This window comes from Somniosus microcephalus, chromosome 3, assembly GCF_052327205.1.
Source record: "Somniosus microcephalus isolate GS21.2 chromosome 3, FLI_Smic_1.0, whole genome shotgun sequence".
Lineage (NCBI taxonomy): Eukaryota > Metazoa > Chordata > Chondrichthyes > Squaliformes > Somniosidae > Somniosus > Somniosus microcephalus.
Genome location: NC_140989.1, coordinates 120129286 through 120144075, shown reverse-complemented (window position 1 = coordinate 120144075; position 14790 = coordinate 120129286). Strand labels below are relative to the sequence as shown.

At 44.6% G+C, this 14790-nt stretch overlaps 1 protein-coding gene across 3 annotated transcripts in view; it reads right to left on the bottom strand.

Moving 5' to 3' along the window:
* Nucleotides 1–14790, bottom strand: part of ezrb (ezrin b) — a 97554-nt gene that overhangs the window by 21768 nt on the left and 60996 nt on the right. For all 3 annotated transcript variants that reach the window (XM_085981536.1, XM_085981534.1, XM_085981535.1), the window contains 3 exons: nucleotides 9509–9783; nucleotides 6865–6948; nucleotides 4837–4983 (listed from right to left, as the gene is read on the bottom strand). In XM_085981536.1, the coding sequence (XP_085837662.1) occupies nucleotides 4837–4983; nucleotides 6865–6948; nucleotides 9509–9783 (506 nt within the window). The remainder of the gene's footprint in view (nucleotides 1–4836; nucleotides 4984–6864; nucleotides 6949–9508; nucleotides 9784–14790) is intronic.

Below are 14790 nucleotides of genomic sequence, written 5' to 3'. Positions count from 1 at the left end.
AAGGAAAGCCAGCATGGATTTAAGGACAAATCATGTTTGACTAAATTGATTGAAATTTTTGATGAGGGCCGTGTAGTCCATGTGTATATGGACTTTCAAAAGGCGTTTGTTAAAGTACCACATATTAGGCTTGTGAGCAAAATTGAAGCCCATGGGATAAAAAAAGGATGTAGCAGCATGGATACAAAATTGGCTAAGGGATAGAAACAGTTGTGGTGAATGGCTGTTTTTCCAGACTGGAGGGAGGTATACAGTGGTGTTCCCCAGGGTTCAGTACTAGGACCACTGCTGTTTTTGATATACATTAATGACTTGGACTTGGAGATACAGGGCACAATTTTAAAATTTGCAGATGACACTGAACTTGGAAGTGCAGTAAACAGTGAGGAGCATAGACATCAAGGGGACACAGACTGGCTGGTGGAATGGGTAGACACATGGCAGATGACATTCAATGAGAGAGAGAGAGAGAGAGAGAGAGAGAGAGAGAGAGAGAGAAACACATTTTGGTAGAAAGAATGAGACAATACATATTAAACTGTACAATTTTAAAGGGGGTGCAAGAGGAGACCTGGGGTGCACAAAGCTTTGAAGGCGAGAGGACAGGTTAACAAAGCATATGGGATCCTGGGCTTTAAACACCAGTTCAGCCCCTGCTGAAATTTTGTATCCAATTCTGGGCACCACACTTTAGGTAGCAGAGGCATTGGTCAAAATCTTTCAATCCTCAATGGATACAGTAGTAGCGCCAGAGGACTGGAGGGTTGCGAATGCTATACCACAATTTAAGAATGGGGAGAGGGATAAACCATGAAACTACAGGCCAGTCAGCCTAACATTGGTGGTGGGGATGTTATTGGAAACTCATCAGGGACAAAATAAACTTTCATTCTCACTTCTGAGTCAGAAGGTTGTGGGATAAGTCCCATTCCAGAGACTGGAGCACAAAAATCTAGGCTGACACTTCAGTACAGTACTGGGGGAGTGCTGCACTGTCGGAGGTGCCGTCTTTCAGATGAGACGTTAAACCAAGGCCCCGTCTGCTTTCAGGTGAGCATAAGAGAACCCACGGCACTATTTCGAAGAGGGGGAGTTATCCCTGGTGTCCTCGCCAATATTTATCCCTCAATCAACATCACTAAAACAGATTATCTGGTCATTATCACTGCTGTTTGTGGGAGCTTGCTGCGTGCAAATTGGCTGCCCTACATTTCAACAGTGACTGCACTTGAAAAAGTTCTTAATTGGCTTTGGGATGTCCAGTGGTCATGAAAGGAGCTATATAAATGCAAGTTTTTCCATTTGGAAAGGCATGGGTTAATCAAGGAGAGCGAGAATTGATTTGTTAAAGGCAAATCTTGTCTGACTAACTTGATTGAATTCTTTGATGAGGTAACAGAAGGTTGATCAAAGTAACGTAATAGATGTTGCATATATGGACTTTCAGAAGGCATCAAGCCAGGGTACAAACCCTGGTTCAATGAGGAGTGCAGAAGAACATGCCAGGAGCAGCACCAGGTGTACCTAAAAATGAGGTGCCAACCTGAAGTTACAACACAGAACTACATACATGCTAAACAATGGAAACAACATGCTAGAGAGAGCTATGCAACCCCACAACCAACAGATCAGATCAAAGCTCTGCAGTGCTGCCACATCCAGTAGTGAATGGTGGTGGACAATTAAACTAACGGGAGGAGGCTGCTCCATGAACATCTCCATCCTCAATGATGGCAGAGCACAGCACGCGAGTGCGAAAGACAAGGCTGAAGTGTTCGCAACCATCTTCAGCCAGAAGTGCCGAATGGATGATCCATCTCTGCCTCCACCAGAGGTCCCCACCATCACAGAAGCCAGTCTTCAACCAATTCGATTCACTCCATATAAGAATCAGCTGAGTGCACTGGATACAGCAAAGGCGATGGGCCCCTGACAACATCCCAGCTGTCATGCTAAAGACTTGTGCTCCAGAACTAGCCGTGCCTCTAGCCAAACTTTACTACAGTTACAACACTGGCATCTACCTGACAATGTGGAAAATTACCCAGTTATGTCCAGTTCACAAAAAGCAGGACAAATCCAATCTGGCCAGTTACCACCCCAACAAGAGAGAGTGTCTAACCATCTCCCCTTGACATTCAACAGCATTACCATATCCCCCACAATCAACAACATCCTGGGGGTCACCACTGACCAGAAACTGGACCAGCCACATAAAATACTGTGGCTACAAGAGGTCAGAGGCTAGGTAATCTGCAGCGAGTGTCTCACTTCCTGACTCCCCAAAGCCTTTCCACCATCTACAAGGTGAGGAGTGCGATGGAATACTCTCCACTTGCCTGGATGAGTACAGCTCCAACAACACTCAAGAAGCTCGATACCATCCAGAACAAAACAGCCTGCTTGATTGGCACCCCATCCACCACCTTAAACATTCACTCCCTCCACTACCAGTGCACTGTGGCTGCAGTATGTACCATCTACAAGATGCACTGCAGCAACTCGTCAAGGCTTCTTTGGCAGCACCTCCCAAACCCACGACCTCTACTGCCTAGAAGGACAAGGGCAGCAGGCACATGGGAACACCACCACCTCCAAGTTCCCCTCCAAGTCACACGCCTTCCTGACTTGGAAATAGATCACTGTTCCTTCATCGTCACTGGGTCAAAATCCTGGAACTCCCTCCCTAACAGCACTGTGGGAGTACCTTCACCACACGGACTGCAGTGGTTCAAGGAGGCGGCTCACCACCACCTTTGCAAGGGCAATTAGAGATGGGCAATAAATGCCAACCTTGCCAGCAATGCCCACATCCCATGAATGAATTAAAAAAAAAAAAAAAAAAATGCAACAAAGTGCCACACATGGGCTTATGAAGAAGATGAAAGCCCATGGAATTAGGGGGAAGTGGCGGTATGGATATGGAATTGGCTCAGTGACAGGAAGCAAAGGGTGGTGGTGGACGGATGTTTCTCAGACTGGGAGGTGGTTTGCACTGGTGTTCCAAGGGTCAGTTTTGGGTCCATTACTCTTTTCAATTTTTAGAAATGTCCTAGAATCTGGTGTAGGGAGCAGGATTATAAAGTTTGTAGATGATACAAAACTTTGCAAAGTAGTAGATCATGAGGAGGATAGTTATAGGCTTTAGGATGAGACAGGATGGGGAAACCCAAACCTTTACCCTAACTATTCCCTCTGGCGAGTGGGTCAATAACTAGAGGTCATAGATTTAAAATCATTGGCAAAAGATCTGGAGGGGAGATGACAAGAATTTTTTTATTTTTTTAAACTTAGATTTGTCAGTATCTGGAACGCTCTACCTGAAAAGGTGATGGAGCCGATTCCATAAATAATTTAAAAAAAGAGCCGCACAGATACTTGAGGATGAGGAACTTAGAGTTACAGACAAAAAGCGGGGATGTGGGACAAAGTACAGCTGCTCTTTCAAAGAGCCAGCACAGGCATGGCCTCCTTCTGTGCTGTAAGTTTCAATGGTTGTATGATTTTTTTCCCCCCCTATTTTAATTGCACTACCATTGGCAGCTATGCTTTCAGCTGCCTACACCATAAGCTCTAGAATTTCCTCCCTAAACTCCTCAGTCTCTCTACTTCTTGCTCCTCCTTTAATAGGCTCCTTAAAACCTACCTGTTTGACCAAAACATTTGGTCATCTGCCCTAATATCTCCTTGTGTGGCCTGGTGTCAAATTTTATCTGATAACACTCCTGTGATGTGCCTTGGGATGTTTTACTACATGAAAAGCACTATACAAATGTAGTTTGTTGTTGTTGTTGGGAGGGGCTTTCCACAGCTCCCAACAGAAAAGGTCCAAAATCACTCTGTACCAGCACCTGGATCAGCAGATTGCATCAGAGGACTAATGAAACAATATTTAAATACCTACAGCTTTAGGTAGGGGTTTAGATGCACAGCCCTCACTGGACCAGTACTACTCACATCTCTAGAATGCTCAGCTTGAAGAACCAGTTCTCAGATAAATACTGAAAATAGTAGGGGGAGGAAATGGACTGAATTGTCAGTTTCTGAAAGGGTGACATTTAATTTAATTCAATTCATAACATTCTGAATCATCACGCTACTTGAAAGGGATTTTCATATCCTACAAGAAATTGAATTGACACTTCACCGACGACAGCAGTTGAATCAGAATAAAGTCCTCTATAGAACAATTAAAGACAGCTTGATTGGAGTTATAATCTAGTCCATGTTTGTAATTGTAGCTTCATTCTCAGTATGACAACTCAATGCCCCAATGACAGCCCTGTGAGGTCCTAGTTATCCATTATTTTAGATTTACTTAAGACGACTTGTTGCCCATAGGAGGGCAATGAGGCTAAACAAGTCTGTTTAATGGGGAGGTTGGAAAATAAGATGAGCCAATCCCTTCCGAACACAGTACAGCTGGAGAGTAGCATGATGAGGTGCTAGGTCTGATCACACTCCCTGGTAAAAGTACACTTTTTATTAAGCCTCATCAGCAGCAGTTGCAGCAAAAACCAAATCATATGCTTCCTGAACAGAGCTCAGTGTCTTAATATATTATACCGTGCATTGTAGCTTGAAAAACCGGTCCATGTAGCTACAGTTACACATTGGAAGACCGTGACTCAATAAAAGGGAAACATTTTCTACTCGCTGAATACCATAGCTGCCACACCCTTCACCAGAAAACCAAAATATGATCTAAACCAGCTGTTACTTCAACTACTTTCTGTACAGGTCCACTCTTTTTAACTGGAATTTATCCAGTCAACAAAATCGACTCATTCCAAATGACCGTGGCAATGTGTTGAGGGAAAAAGAAAAATCACTTACTTGTCTTCTTTTTCATAGATATTGAGACCCAGAGCATCAACACCCAGCCATAAGTCTGTCCCCTTCTTATTTTTGATATCAAAGTAGTTGACGCCATACATCTCTAGATCCTGGGCAATCTTCAGATACTCCAACATGGCATCTTCTCTGTTAAATGAGAAACAATTTAAATACAGACTCATAAGTAACTACCAGGCATAAATGAGCAGTGCCCACAAAGTTGTCCAAAATGAGAGAATCGTCCACATATATTAAAGACTGAAACTAAAAGAGCCATAAGCAAGATTACACTACCTACGCTTTAATGTTTAATTTTGCTAGTGACTCTTGTGCGGAGAATTAAGCATTTTATCCAGTTTGCATCAAATAGACTACAGATGTCAAATGAACCTCTTCCTACTTTGTCCCACCATCAGAACACACTAAGCATGCGGACACTAGTTTGATTTTCTATACTGGCAACCGGTGGCCCATGGGTGACTGATCAGTTAGTGCATAATCATTGTTTACGCTTCACATTTGTGGCCATCAGGAACTAGACTGACATAGCTATTTTAGCATTTCCATACAGCTAGTAAAGAGGAGAGGCCTTTATCCCACTGGTTTGGGTTAGATTCAAACCCAGGAGGTGAAACGGTGCGCTACTCCACCCCATCTAGCTCCCTCACGGCTATTGCGTTTACAAAAGTAGGTAAGGAGGTACCATTGCAATTAGGGTGGTTTAATATGAGGGATCTTCTGCGAAACCTTCTAAGTAATTGAAAATTACTGTAACACAAGGGGAATCGCATTTAGCTCCTTGGAACAATGTCCAAGTAACCCCATTTAGAAAGTATGAAACGGTCCCCTCTTCTTCCCTCCCCAACTGAGGAATTGTGAATTTGTGTGACAAGCAGATATGACATCATCTCATTCAGATGGCCCCAAGTACTGAATGGTTAGCATCTTCAATAGAGGAGCCGGTGAAAGAGGGAAAAACAAAGTGTTAGAATAAAAGGGACTGGAGGGTGCATAAGGCTTGGAGATTGCAGAGATGCGATGGGGCCAAGGCCCCAAATGGAGTTGGTTTTCCCATTGGTTTAATACCTGCTGGCGGCAAGGATCCCATTAGTCTGGGATGGATTTAAATCTTTGGCCTCTGATGTGAAAGCACATCCAGTCTCTAAACACCCAATATTCAGTGCTTTTCCCACAAATCAAAATTGCTCGATTCCTACCGAAGGCACACATTGGCCCAGAAATTCAGGTCTCCACAGGTGAGTACACACGGGGCACTCACCTGCAAGCCCAATGGAAGCGCCGGTTTCCTGCATGCGTGGGAAACCGGCAGTTCCGTTCCCCTGAAAGAAGGGGTTGAAAGGTCAAACACGTGCGCAGGAGAGGCTGAGCGTGCGCATCGAACTTATTCTTTTTGCAGGTTTTCCCGGGAGGGCAAGTCTCCAGAAGTTACACATAAAAAGCAGTCGCAAGGCCTGCTTTTTAACAAGTTAAGTGGTGAAATTAATTAAAATTAAAACATTTTTTCCACAGGTTTATTATTTTTAAATACTTTAAAGAAAGGTAAGTTTATTTTTTAGCCCCGTTAGAATAAAATTTTCAAAAATTTAAATTGTTTAAAAGTTATTTCATGTAATTTTTGGTTAATTTAAAAATGTTGTTTTTAATTTATTTGAAGATTTAGTGATGTTTTGGGGCCCATAGTAATTATAAGTTTGACAGCCCTTCCTGTCAAACTTATGAATGAAGCATTCCCTGCTCCGATTGGCTCCCCATGATCCCAGGGGATGCATCGAACTAACTGCGCCCCTGGGATACGCAAACACTGCGTGCTGGCAGTTGGAGCAGGCCCAGGATCGGAATTCCACGGGGCTCACAGCTCAACGGCCGGCGCGCAAGGCAAGTGCAGGTCAGGCAGGGGCTTACACCCACAGGAAGCCCCCGACTCGAATTTCTGGGCCATTGTACATTTTTCACAATCTTAGGAATAAAAGTGCTTCCCATTGACCACTTTGGTTAGTCCGAACTTACTTGAGCATCCCACGGTGCTCCTCATGCCAAACTTGGATTCTCTCCTCCCACTGCTCTCTGCTAAGTTTATGCTGGTCCACAACACTAGATAAAGAAAAAAAACAATTCACAGTTCTAGAATGCACATTTATTCAGTTCACCACTTGTAAAACAGTACATAGAATACTCTCCTCAAATAAAAAAACCCAAATCTAGTATTTAGATCCTTCTTGCATTGGGCCCAAATCATTAATGAGAGCCACATGGCTAACATCAGTGAGGATTCAAAGCATTTCTGGGAGAAGGTAGCAAATTCTGTACTGACAAGACATGCCCCCTTTTGGAAGATGGTGATTTGACTGGCAAAATGCAACTGGTCCTAACTGGGTAGATCAAAAAGTAATCAATTTTAAATCTCAAATAAGCCAAAATGCCCTCCTTGTACTCAATTAGTTTTGCCACATCTCAATTTATTTTCTCAGACTTCTCAACCGTTATGGTACCCTGGACCACAATCCTTGGCCTCTCAACCGTAGTTGTACCCTGGACCATAGTCCCTGGCCCCTCAACAGCAGTGGTACCCTGGATCTGTCCCCGCAACCATATAGAGGTATGCTATTGGCTGTGGCCCAAGTTTTTCCCATTAAAAAGATAGAAATATATAAAAAGTATTAGTTTTGCATCTAATTTTGGAGGAAGGAGAAATAGAGGAAAGAAATACCCAGTTGCTATCAGGATGATGTGTGCTCTGAATCTGAAGTCACAGTATATCAAGTGCTCAGCCTCAAGTACATATTTTGTAACACTGTACATGGGAGTCAGACATTTTCTTTGAGGTATTGAAAAAGGACATTTCAACAGATATATTGCTGCAGAGACAGAAATTATCAGGATTACATCTATAACTAGAGAAACTTGGGGAGAAAGGTCAATAGTGCAGTGCAGCGAGATGGAAAACAGAAGAAGATTACACCATACCGCTTAAACCAAGGGCATCCAAGCTTAGTCTTTGGCAGCATAGGTGTGGTCCCAGGAGCTCAAAGTTCAAATCCCTGCTCTGCAATTTGCTGATATCAATAGATCTTGGTGTTTGGATTTAGGATTTGTCCACCAAATCAGAAAGCAGCACCAAGAACAGCCCTTTACAAACCTCTAGGCCCAATTCAAACAGGACAAACCAACAAGCATAAAGCAGACAGAGGAGCCTGGGCTTTGAGGCCTTCATTGCCATGACTTAGGAGGGCTGCATGTGGCTGAAAAGTTAGATGAAAAGGGGCGGGAGGAGGCTCGTGTGGAGCATAAATGCTGGCACAGACCAGTTGGGCCGAATGGCCTGATTCTGTGCTGTATACTCTATATAAATGCTGCAGATTTAAACCGCACTTTCTAGTTTCAGCCTCACTTAAAAAGAGAAAGTTAAATGCTTAAAAACATGAAAGCCACCAGTATGTTAAAAGAAACGTTGTAGTTTCTGTAAATCTCACTTGGCAGAATATAGTAGTACAGGAAACTCTTTGCTATCCGGCACCCACGGGACCGAGCTGCTGCTGTTGCCTAAAAAGTGCCGTACTCTCCAGAGTTAATGTTGAGATACGGATCTCCGTATTTGACAACAAACACTGTTGCTTAGCAACAGCTTCTAAACACTCGGGTGTGGCCCTAAAGCTCTGTAGCTGAAGCTGTTGCTATAGCTACAGACCTTGCACAGCTTGACTGTTCAAAGAAAGCAAAAAAAATAAAAAACAGCTGCTGATTTTTGCCGGTGGCTCCAGATTGCCGGATAGCTCACCTCCGGATAGCACAAAGGTTTCCTGTAACAGTGAAAGAACTGAACCAGATCAGTACAAGGCAAAAGAATATTTGGGTATTGACTAAACACCAGTCTAGTCCTCCTTTTTCCATAATCCTCTGGTACTGCTAAGTGAAACAATGTACAGCTCTGTCCTGACCAGCTGCACATAACCACAAGTTCAGTTTCCCTGCAGTTAACACTCATCTCCAGCTGAGTTTCTCAGAAAACCAGGACAATCATGCACTGTATAAAAATAGGAAAAAAAAAGCACACACCCTGGAACTTTTGCCTGAAAAAACACCATCAGCGCACAGGACCACGATCACAGCCTGCAACTCCTGGCAATTTTTGTTCCTTGGATTTGTAACTAGAAAGCTTGCATGAAAGCAACTTTTCTGTATCAGTTTACAGTAGTTAACTATACAGTTGATCATATTCTATGAGGGACAATGGTTCAATTGTACCCCCTTAGGAATACAAAACTAGTTGAAGATAAGGGAATGATCTATTAGTACTTCAAGACTAAGCAAGAACAAAGAGGGGCTGGGAGAATGGTTGCTAGAACAATACCCAACCAGAAACGGGCGACATGAAGCAGTAACTTTGGCGGAAGATCAGCAGAGCTCTCCTCTTTCCCCAAGAAATGGCATGAACAGCCATTCCTCAAGGGGGTTCTTCCGATCGCCTGTTGAAGTTACAATCCCTGCAGAAATTCAGGGCCTGTACCTTCGGCATTAGATTAAAAAAAAAATAAAAGCAGCGTTCCTAAAGGCTGAACTATGTAGTTGGGAGTTTGTTTCCCTCCTTTGAGCATGGTCCAGCCTAAACCAGAAGCCACTCAGGTTCCTGCACAAGTTCTGTACTTTTACCTACCGCTGTGGGAGCAGGCGGTCAGATGTAAGATAGCCAGTCTTGTGCGTTTCCATGCTGAAATCGCCAAACTTTGCCTGGACTGCGTAGGAAGCAAGCAGCACGGCTGTTTCAGGAGGGCAGTACGTTTCGTCAGAAAGAATGCTTTCCTTGACCTGAAGGAAGAAGAGCTTCTGGGTGATCTCCTGGATTAGCTCCTCAGACACATCCTCTGGGAAGAACTTGCCACGAAACTTGAACTGAACAGGATTTTCTTTCTTTAAATCCTGGTTGGATACCTACCAGGAAAACAGAAGCTGTGATCATTTCTCAAAACAAAAAGGCATTCCACAATTAAAATGGCAGCATTGCTTTAAATAGAAATCAAAAACCTAATCTACATTAGAGGATGCTCATCAATGAAGGTTTAATTGCTCATGAAATAACCCTCTAGTCGATATTTTCCACTTTCCAAAAAAAAAATTCTACATGAAACCTATTGCTAAACAAGGCAATTGCAAGAGTGAAATGCAGCCAGAACACTAGTCCAACCTCTGTAATCACTATTAATAGAACCGGTTCTAATCCTGAACTGCCTTTTTCTGGGATCCAACCAACTCCCAGTCTGTGAAACCCATTTTCTACCACTAAACTATGTAAAGCCAAGAAGGAGCTGGACTCAAAGCCTAGCTAGTGCCGAGTGAACAGAAATCAGTTACCACAGGGAGATGTGCTATGGGCAGAGGTGGCTGGGAGTTGGGTGAACCTGCTAAAAAGAGAGGGACAAGGAGGGCGGGGTGCAGAGGGGGAAGGCGGTGCTAAGTAATTTAAACAAGAGTACAATCCTTTTTAGTGCTAAATTAGGAAATTAACTTCATTTTAGATTACTTTTTTACATTAGAGTTCTAGGCACATGATTCAGAACTACTTCACTCACTCAGTGGGAAAAGTCTGAGCTGTTCGGATATCTATGGAACTGTGTGTTAATGGCTGGTTCTAGACAAACTCCTTGCCAGCTGCAATTTAAACAAGATGGACAGCGGAGACCCGTAGCCGGCAATTCTTGTGCTATGTGGGAACCCCAGGATGCTTCATGGTAACAATGTGTGCAGGAAGTGCCTCCAGTTGCTCAAACTCAAGGTTTCAGAGATTGTGGGACTGGAGTCACTGCAGGGCATATGGCAGGCTGAGAATTTCCTGGAATGCACGTTCCAGGAGGTGGTCACCCCGCAACTACTGCTCGGGTGCTAGTTCCCTAGAGGGCAAGTTAGTTTACGAGTTCTGCTCCACAGGACAATGATGACCTCGATGGGGCAGCCTTCAGAAGAAAGGCGATGGGCATGCACACAGAAATCCTAGGTGCAATGACAGGCCTGCCAGAGAGCCTAGTCAGTGTCAAGGAGGATGTTGGAGTCTGGCTCCAACATTGCACGGGGCTTTGCGCAGAGCTTGGAGCCCATGATTGCCAGGATGGAAATGGACAACTCCAGGAGAGACCTTGTGGACCCACAGATGATGCTGGGTGTGATGGCCGATGTCACAGATTCCACTGCAGCACAGGTGGAAGCGGCTCAATGTCTCAGTGCTGCAGTGGAAGCTCAGACTGCTCGCCTGCAGTCACGCAAGCTCAAACTGCTGCTATCGTGGCTGGGTTTACAAGTGTGGAAAGGGGCTTGCAGGGTCTCACAACAGACAGGCACTGCCCCCCAGCAGATGGCTAGGAATGCGGAGGTGCCGCCCCAGGGGAGTGGCAGTGGCTCTGTGGAGCAAGAACCCGCTGTCCTCTCAGGATGACAGCATTTGTACTCCTGCCACTGCCACCCTGCCAGTGACCTGGCTGCTGCCCATCAGCCAGCCAGCCCAGACTGCTGCCGCCCATGCCGAGTTGGTGCAGTCTACAGCCAGGCCTTTTAGGTCCAGAGCTACTCAAGGTCATCCTGCAAGGCCATCTGCAGTCTCCCCCACTGCAAGTCAGCAGCCTTCCACCAGTCATGCTGTAGACACTGGGCTAGCACTGCACAGGAGCACTAGAGTGGGCAAAGGAACACCAAGACAGACACTAAGGAAATGCAAAGGTGATTCATTGATGCTGTTGTTTCAAACTTGGTCCCTGAACCCGTGGTGGCAAGGGCTGCACCCTGGTGATGGCCAAGTTGTGCAGCATACCATGAAATGGGACACCCACTTCTGCGTGTACTGGAGGGCTCCTCCCAAGCAGTCAAGAAAGCAGAACTGTTGCTTTAGCACCCAGATGGTCTGCTTGATGAGGTTCCATGTGGCAGCATGGTTCTCATTAGCTAAATGCTGGCCACGAGTGGTGGAGTTGCAAAGGGGAGTCATCAGCCAGGTGCAGAGCAGATAGCCCTGGTCTCCGAGCAGCCACCCTCGTGTTTGACGTGGTGGCTGGAAGATTGCTGGCACACTGGACTGGCAAAGGATGAAGGCATCATGACTGCTGCCAGGATAACTGGTATTCACCATCATTGTGTGTTGGGTGTCATTGTACACCAACTGCATATTAAGTGAGTGGTAGCCTTTGCAGTTGCAGATCATCAAGCTTGGAAAGCAGTGCCCGCAAAGCCACTTGTGCAGTCGATGGTGCCATGCACCATGGGGAAGCCAAATATCCTAGCAAAGCCACATGCGTGCTCCTCCTGCTTCTTTGTGACCTTCTGGATGCAGTGACAGATGGCAAACTGGGAGATGTTAGCTATGTCACCTACTCCAGACTGGGAGGATCCGGTAGCGAAAAAGATGGAGGGCCACGGTGACATTGAGGGCCACTGGCAGCGCACTGCTCGGAGGCTGCAGGAGGTGGTAGAGTTCGGTGACCACCTCCTTGGTGAAGCAGAGCCTCCGAATACAGTGCTCCTGGCTTAAGTGGAGGTAGGAGACGTGCTCTCGGAAGATCGGAGGTGGGCAAGGCCTCCTGTTGAGAGCCCTCCTCCCTCTGCAAGCATCTTCTTTTCTTCGCTGCCTCTGCTCCATCTCCTCGTCATAAGCGTGAGGGGGACTGGAAGTAGTGAACAGAACCCTTTAAATGTGAAGCAAGGTGTTCTCCATTTGCAGCAACACAGTCATATCAGCAACTTTAAACTATAGAAAGCTCCAAATAGTTGCACAAACACACACAGCCAATACAAATGAAAAAGCAGTCAGCTGCAAGTTGTTGCTGATCGCTTTAAAAATAGCCCTGGTTTTTTTTTTTTGGGGGGGGGGGGGGGGGGGGGTCCTTCCTGCTGTTGAATGCATGGTCAGCGGTTCATGATGTGGAGAGGACGTTGAATGGAGCGACTATGTCCAAAATGGCAGGTTCTGTGTCAAATCAGCATTACACACACGATCTGCCTCATTTCCATTTCTGCAGTGACTGCAGGCAATGGCAGCGCTGCCGACCTGCCCAAAATGGCAGCCGCTGCAGGACTCACCGGAAGTGGGCGGAAGCGAAGTGGCTGCCATTTTTAGGTATGGAAAAGGACTAGGAAAAAAATCAAGTGAAAATATTCAACTGGAGGAGGGCTAATTTCAGTGAGTTGAAAGAGGATTTGGCCCAGATGGATTGAAATCAAAGATTGGCAAGTAAAACAGTAAATGAGCAATGTGAGGCCTTCAAAAAAAGAGTATAGTTTGGGTACAGACTAGACACATTCCCATGAGGGGAAAGGAAGGGCATCTAAAGATAGAGCTCCCTGGTTGACTAAAGATAGATTCAAATGAAACAAAAAAAAAGGCTTATGATAAATGTCAGGTTCAAAATTCAGTAGAGAACCAAGCTGAATAAAAATAGTGGAGAACTGAAAAAGGAAATAAGAGGGGCAGCATGTACAAAAATTGTATAATGGTGGATTTTAAGTTGTATATATGTGTATTATAATTTGTACAATGCTTGGGCATTAAAGGGGCTAAAATAGTAGGGGTACTCAGTCAGCTGGAGATCTGGAAGAGTCTATACAATAAGTAAAGTTTGGGAACCTCTGTTTCAGAGATATTAATCTGGGACAAAATAATTTGGCACTTAGAAAAATATATGAGTTAACAAATCAAAACCAGCACAGATTTGTTAAAGCAAATCGTGTTTGACTAATTTGATTGAGTTATTTGATGAAGTAAAGGAGGGGGTTGATGAGAGTCGTGCAGTTGATGTGTATATCCACTTTCAAAAAGGGGTTTGTTAAAGTACCACTTTAACAATAGACTCGTTAGCAAAATTGAAGTCCATGTGGTTAAAGGGGCAGTGGCTGCGTGGATACGAAATTGGCTAAAGGAGAGAAAGCAGTGTGTAGTGGTGAACGGCTGGTTTTCAGCCTGGAGTGAAGTGTGCAGTGGCGTCACCCCCAGGGATCGGTGTCGAGTCCACTGCTCTTTGATATATATTAATGACCTGGACTTGGGTATACAGGATATAATTTCAAAATTTGTAGATGACAAAACTCAAATGTAGTAAACCATGAGGAGGATGGTAACAGACTTCAGGAGGATATAGATAGACTGCTGAAATGGGCAGACACATGGCAGATGAAATTTAATGCAGAAAAGTGTGAAGTGATGCATTTTGGTAGGAAGAATGAGACAATATAAACTAAAGGGTACAATGTTAAAGGGGGTGCAGGAAAAGAGAGACCCAGAGGTGAATGTACACAAGTCTTTGACGGTGGCAGGACAAGTTGAGAAAGCTGTTAAAAAGGCATATGGGAGTCTTGGTTTTATAAATAAAAAAAAAGTACAAAAGTAAAGGAGCTATGCTAAACCTATTTAAATACTGGCTGGGCCTCAGCTGGAGTATTGTCTCCAATTCTGGGCACCACACTTTAGGAAGGATGTCAAGGCCTTGAGAGGGTGCAGAAGAGATTTACTAGAATGGTACAAGAGGTGAAAGACTTCAGTTACGTGGAGACTAGAGAAACTGGTGTCATTCTTAGAGCAGCGAAAGGGGAGATTTGATAGGTGTTCAAAATCATGAAGGGTTTTGATAGAGTAAATAAGGAGGAACTGTTTCCAGTACCAAAAAGGGTCAGTAACCAGAGGACACAGATTCAAGGTAATTGGTAAAAGAACAGGAAGTGACATGAGGAAAAAAATAATGTACGTAGCGAGTGATTATCTGGAATGCACTGCCTGAAAGGGTGGTGAAAGCAAATTCAATACCACCTTATAAAAGGGAATTTGATAAATACTTGGAAGAGGAAACATTTGCTGGACTATGGGGGAAGAGCAAGGGAGTATAATTGGATAGCCTTTTCAAAGAGCTGGCACAAACATGGGTTGAATGGCCTCCTTCTGTGCTGTATTATTCTATGAAGAGCAGA